We start from the raw sequence: 6,510 nt of genomic DNA on the forward strand, positions 1-6,510 counted from the left end.
GATTAGTGACTCGGCCAGGGGAAAAACACCCGGAATGTGGCTTGGGGAGAAATAAACAATTTTGTTGTTGACTTGTTGCTGCTTGTGGACTGAAATTTTGAAATAGGTCAGCGGCTCCGGGTCTGTCGTCTTACCCGGAACGCCCTCCTCTAAGGGTTTAGAGGTAGAGGAGGGGTTCTGGGCTGAGGTGGCAGGGAGTCAGCATCCCTCAGCAACAGTGGCACCGCGCTTCAGAGAAGCTCTTCAGTGCGACGTTTGTAGCCTTTAAGTAAACTTATGCCTACCACGAGCTCCGAAATTCTGAAACGAAGTCGAGTGACGCAAATGAATTGTCAATAGACTTTAATGTAGTCGTGTATAATAAGTTTTTAAGGACTTAACGACCTGTTTTGGGGGGGAGCATTTTTTCCATTAATGAATCAGTTTGAATCCTCCAAATTGCTGACGCGTCATGTTAAATGGAGCAGAGACATAAAAAATCTGTTATCAAGAGCATAGGCTGTTCCCAGTTTTAACATTTACCATGTAGGTAGTGCTGTATTTAAGATTCTAGGTAGGAATGAAATTTGTAATCGAAATAATTGGAAAAAGTATGCAGAGTCGTTAGAATTAAGCAGCAGGCTAATTCACAACTGAGAAAATTGCAATAACGTAATCCTAACAGTTTACAGTAGCATTTAGTGTTTGCCAAGTGTAAAATTAATGACAAAACGTACGGCAACAAGTGCAAAAAGAAAGTGTTACTATTGTGCGTTAAAGTATCAGTCAATTGCTGAGATAACTAGTGCAGAGAAAACATGACTGCGTTTTTGCTGATAGAAATTAGGAAATGAGCTGCCTTACCATAACTCATTTTTTTTTTTCAAGGTTTAGCATCTGCTTCCAATTTTCACTGCCTCCATTGATGATGCTTGCAATTTGACAGTATAACCTTGAGCTTTTAACAGAGGACTTAAACGTTATGGTACAGCGTATCACCTTTGCAAACAGGTGGCAATAGTGCTGTGACTGGGTACATTAAAAAAATGAAACTGCTTTTGGCACATACAGTTTTCCCCCTATTGCTTGTAAATAGATTGTTATTGCAGAATGCGATGAAGATAGATCTCTTTTTTAGAATGTTGAGGCTTTGAGCTACCAGTGTAAAGGGACGGGTAGACGTGGAGATAAAGGCAGTAAAATGTGTCCTACTCATCAAGGACACTACATGCCAGTTGTGCCGTTTATGTCCGAAGTGTTCTGAACTTAACTGTGAAAGTGGGAGAACAAGTAAGTACCTACTTCATAGGTTTGTGCTTAGTAGTGCTCAGTAAGTGGTGGTTATATTAATTTTTGTTCTGAAGCGTGCTACCCTAATTTAAAATATTTGTGCAGTATTTAGGGATAAAGGAACTATGACATGGTCGATAAAATTTTTGTTCTGACATTTTTCAGGTGTGCTTTGTAGGTTTAAAATAATTCCAAGTAGAAAGTTGGTGGCATTGAAAACATTTGTCTCCAAATGTTTGGAGCTAAAATGAATCCAATGACTATTTGACATTTTAAAATAATTTAAATTTCTTGAACTTTTACTATGGAAAACATTACAGGGAAGATTCATTTTGAATGAATGAGTTAAATTTGGACCCAGTTTCTCCTGGATAGCGCCACCATCTTGGTGTGGTACTTTCTGCAGTATATACAGTAGTACTGTAGTAAAGTATTTTGCATTTGCTTACAGCTTAGTCGTCTTCGAAGCACATTCTTAGTCACATTCTCCTTAAGAGTTTCACATCCCCGGTGAGGCAGACAGGACAACTAGTGCTAGTAAATGCTAGAGAGCAAGACTAGTTTTCTCTTAGTGTAATATTTCTGCACATGGGCTGCTAACCAAAGTTTAATAACTCTTTTCTAGTTTGCTGGCCTAGACCTGAACTCTTCTGATAATCAGAGTGGAGGAAGTACCGCCAGCAGTAAGTAAAACATTTTATGGTTTTACTGTGAATAATTAGGGCTTTTAAAAAAAATTCTATTTCATTGAAGTACAGTTGATTTACAATGCTGTTACTTGAGTATTAAAGCTTTAATACCTTAATATTTTGTTGGATTTGTTTAAAATTTAAGAATTTCCCTGCCAATCTTTACTGTGTAAAGAATTAGGTGGGTAGCATTGTGGGGGGGTTGGGGGGGTGGTTTGGTTTTGTTTTGGCCGCGCCGCGCAGCATGCAGGATCTTAGTTTCCTGACCAGGAGTGGAACCCCCATGCCTCTTGCAGTGGAAGTCCTGTGTTGTGGTCTTTTGATAACAAAACAGAGTAGTTTTCTTGAATGAAAACAATCATTAAGGACCTTTTACAAAACACAAATTATCTCTAGAAGGGTTTGATTGTGTCCATTATGAATCCTGAGCCCAGCTTAAAGGTGATGGGAATGTGTATATCACTATTAGAGTGAATCTAAAGATTCCGCATGCTGTAACTAAGACCTGGTGAGGCCAAATAAATATTTTTTAAAAAAATAATAGAACGAGGCCATAATGAATCTTGGGGTGGTGGTTAGGATTTTAAATGCTGAATTGTTGTATTCTGTTGAAAAGAAGTTAGATATAGAAGTTTTATTTAATTTTTTTTTCCTTAAAAGGGTTTCTTGGATACTTGGTAGAGATTAGTATTAAGGTGTATGGGATCTTGGTAGTTTATTATTGGCAATAGACCTGCTTCAGCTCAGGTCTCTTCCCACCCTATTAACCAAAAAGAAAAAATGTGTATCGGCTGTATGTAAGGTCTGAAAGCACCATTTCTTCAAGCTCTCTTTGTTGCATAGTAAAGGGCATGTCTTCATTTTTAGGCAAGAAGGACCTCACTGGGCACAGTTACTTGGTATTTGTTTTAAATTTCACTTTATTTGGCATGCTAAGAATCATTTAGGACTTAACCATTCTAATAGAGATCTTTAATAATTCAACCCAGAAGTGAAAAAGTTAAATTGCAGATTAAAGCAAGTTGACTTTACTTGTTGGGTATATACATTATTTGCTTTTGATTCTCATCCATTGTCTAGGCTGTATTCTTGTGCATACAGAAAAACAGTTGACTTTCCTTAAACTCTGCAGGTCTCGATTTAAAATTCAGTTCCTTGAAATCATTCTCCCTCTTGCAACTTTCCCATGTTACATATGTATTCTATGTCTTGGAACTTAACCAGGGTAGAAACAAAAAAGCCTTTTAGTGGCTAGTTACATGTTTATTACTTTTAGGTTGTTACAGTAACACTTGTGCTACATGTTAGATAATCTATTAATGTTTGTTACGTTGTTGTAGTAATACTTAACGTTGTAACTCTTTTGTTAGTTTGTAACAATTCTCTGAAATCATAGCAGGCCTTTTAAAATATTGTATTAAATTAACCACTAGTGACAAGTTAAATTTATGTATTTGTAGATTTCAACTATTAGGTTCCAAGTCAAACCTGTTCTCCTTTCCCTTTTAAAATTCTACTTATTAAAGCAATAACCCATTTAAAATAAAAGTAAATTTGTTTTTATTTATTTATTTTTTTTTTTGCGGTACGCGGACCTCCCACTGCCGTGGCCTCTCCCGTTGCGGAGCACAGGCTCCGGACACGCAGGTCCAGCGGCCATGGCTCACGGGCCTAAGCCGCTCCGCGGCATGTGGGATCCTCCCGGACCGGGGCACGAACCCGTGTCCCCTGCACCGGCAGACAGACTCTCAACCACTGCACCACCAGGGAAGCCTTAAAAGTAGATTGTTTTTTTCCCCCACTTCTCAATTTCCAACTACGTAGTCAGACTGGAGGACTATAGATTTAAAAAATTTCTTTCCAGGACTGTTTTTTAATAGCGCAAATTTTGGCCAGAAAGCTTTAACTTAAAGTTTTATGGAATATGAAGTTTTAACTTTGTTAATTTCTTTTAGAAGGGCGCTATATTCCTCCTCACTTAAGGAACAGAGAAGCTACTAAAGGTAAGTCCTTTGAACAATTTGGTATACTTAATTCATGCTGCATTTAGAAGTTGGAGCCTAGGGAAAATGAGACACCTGGAGAAGTCTGTAAACATTGTGCTCCTCCTGCTACTGGCAGAACTGTTTCAGGTATTAGGGTTTACTCATTTTGGAAAAACTCATCTAATGTCAGACAGTGGAAAACTGCATTTCCTATGTCAAACTCTTCTGAGGCCAAGGGCATGGTTTTGTACAATTTCACTAGTCTTGTGCTTAACCTGTGTTTGTAATCGTTCACAGCATGATTTCAATTTGAAAAAGGTGATTGGGCACCCATTACTGTGTAAACCAAACTGCTGCATAGTGATGACAACCCAGTTATTTCTGTCTTGCAGAGGTGCCAAAATGAAGATGGGGTTATTGGGGAATAGTTAACAGGCATTGGGCACGCTCCCAATAGATGGGAGTGATTCTCTGGCTTCATCTCCTTGCCTTAACTGCTTCATTTGAAAGGTCTTATCTAAAAGGTATCACAACAGCTGGTCTTTTCCCATTAACTTTGTAAATAAGTGACAGAGAACTAGTAGATGGCTCATATTATAGGACAATTGTTTGGGTGCTGTGTGTTCCATAAAATAGGTGATCTGAGATTTGGAGGAAAAGGGGAAGGTCAGGAAAACAAGGTCAAGAAGAGGGAAGATACTGGATAAAGAAGGCAGGATTGGAAGGGTGGAGAGTCCACAGAAGCACATGGTTTGCTGTCGTTTCTCCATATCCATATGCAGTCCGTGTTAGCTTCACTTGTCCCTGGCAATACATGGAATATAAAATCTGTTATAATTTCTTAGCTATCATATCATTGTTTTTATTTACTGTAGAGTCTTAACCGTCATGGGTTCTCATTCCTTAGAATGCACTAGCTGAAATTGACTCCCATGTATATTTAGTGCTTTTCTCCCTTTGTTGCAATGACAGGAATCAAAGCAGGGAGAGAGGCGGTATCATATAGGAGTTAGAGCTGAAAGAGATCTTAGAAATCTAATTCAGCTCTTTATTGGTAGCCAAGACTGTTGATCACCTGGCTGGTAGAGGCAGGAGATGGAAGGAAAGTAACTTAACTTACAAACTATATCTCTGACTGTTTAATGAAGTGTCACTGAAGCTAGTTAAACCCTCTACTTGTCTTTAAACCGTCTACCTGTTGGGATAATTTACACCTTTGTCATCCCCTCTTACTGAATGTTTATAGCTGTACCCTAGGAACCTGTCTACACTGAGTTGCGTAGGGATGAGGATTTTCCTTTTTTCTATTATATTCCTAATTCTCATCTGGTAGTATGTACTTCATGAGAACAGAGCACTGTTCTTAAAACTTTTTACTATTGAAACTAAGAAATACTATATTAAACCAAGTGAACTGACATTCTTAATGTTTTAAATGAATGTCACTTCTAAGAGACATTGAAATAATGGTAACTCTTAGTAAAACTCACCTATAAAATGAATGGAAGTTAAATTGTGATGGTTATGTAACAATACCATAAAAATTGTGTTACAGGCAAAGCTATTGACCTTTTAGAAGTGGTATTCATTCAGAACATTTTCAGACTGTCAATTGCTTTGTTTAGTGCACAGTATATTCTAGTGCCGTGGTAGGAATATTTCCATTGTCCCTCTGGTCCAGAGATGGGATAGTCAGTGGAGGGCTTCAGATTCGGAAACATGTTTTAAAGTATTGTCGTTTTCTAAATAATATAATAAAATGGGTTTGCGGTTTTTTTTCTTTTGAAGGATTCTATGATAAAGACAGTTCAGGGTGGAGTTCTAGTAAAGATAAGGATGCATACAGCAGTTTTGGTTGCCGTAGTGATTCAAGAGGGAAGTCTAGTTTCTTCAGTGATCGTGGAAGTGGATCAAGGGGAAGGTGAGTGATTTCTTATTTTCTTGCCTTTTTTACATGTACAATACAGCAATTTAGAAATTGGTCTTTGATTTGTACTCTGACCATTAAGCATGATATTTTTCCCCTTAGTAGACCACCTACTTGGATGTTAAGTATTGTCTGTTTAATCGTATTTATGTATTTTTTTAACTGTAAGAGGTCTACTAAATTGAACTTGTTATTCAAGAATTAGATTAGAAGAACTTTCCTTTTGGCATAATGAAATCAGTTATTTTTATATTTCTCTAGTTTTACATATTCTACTTAAAAGAGTTTTAGTGAATGGCCTAATTTGGTTGACATTTTCATGGATATTTTATATGACAATTTTTAAACACCTTATATTTTTGATTACACAAGTGTGGTGAACTGACCTCATGCGCCTAATAGCTGTGGTTAGTCCTCTGTGTCCTGATTTTTCGAAAACAGGCCTAAAACTAAAAACATCTTAATTCAGGTAAGGATTATTTTCTACCTTTTTATCCAAAGTTTGTCACACAGGTGAATTGTCCTTTAAGTAGCATCCTGATATAACTGGGACAATTGATATTTGGTGTGATACTTTGCTCTTTTCCCTACCACTAGAAATATTTGGATGAGAATATTTAAAGGTGTAATTTTTATGCTG

General features: G+C 37.4%; 1 protein-coding gene across 3 annotated transcripts in view; it reads left to right on the forward strand.

The window, feature by feature from the left end:
- DDX3X (DEAD-box helicase 3 X-linked) overlaps nt 1-6,510 on the forward strand; it is a 15,222-nt gene that overhangs the window by 564 nt on the left and 8,148 nt on the right. For 2 of the 3 annotated variants that reach the window (XM_024759845.1, XM_024759846.1), the window contains exons 2-4: nt 1,895-1,952; nt 3,914-3,961; nt 5,732-5,864. In XM_024759845.1, the coding sequence (XP_024615613.1) occupies nt 1,895-1,952; nt 3,914-3,961; nt 5,732-5,864 (239 nt within the window). The remainder of the gene's footprint in view (nt 1-1,894; nt 1,953-3,913; nt 3,962-5,731; nt 5,865-6,510) is intronic. The other variant, XM_024759847.1, reaches the window with a different exon arrangement.

Source organism: Neophocaena asiaeorientalis, unplaced genomic scaffold (genome assembly GCF_003031525.2).
Source record: "Neophocaena asiaeorientalis asiaeorientalis breed wild unplaced genomic scaffold, Neophocaena_asiaeorientalis_V1.1 scaffold312, whole genome shotgun sequence".
NCBI classification, from domain to species: domain Eukaryota; kingdom Metazoa; phylum Chordata; class Mammalia; order Artiodactyla; family Phocoenidae; genus Neophocaena; species Neophocaena asiaeorientalis.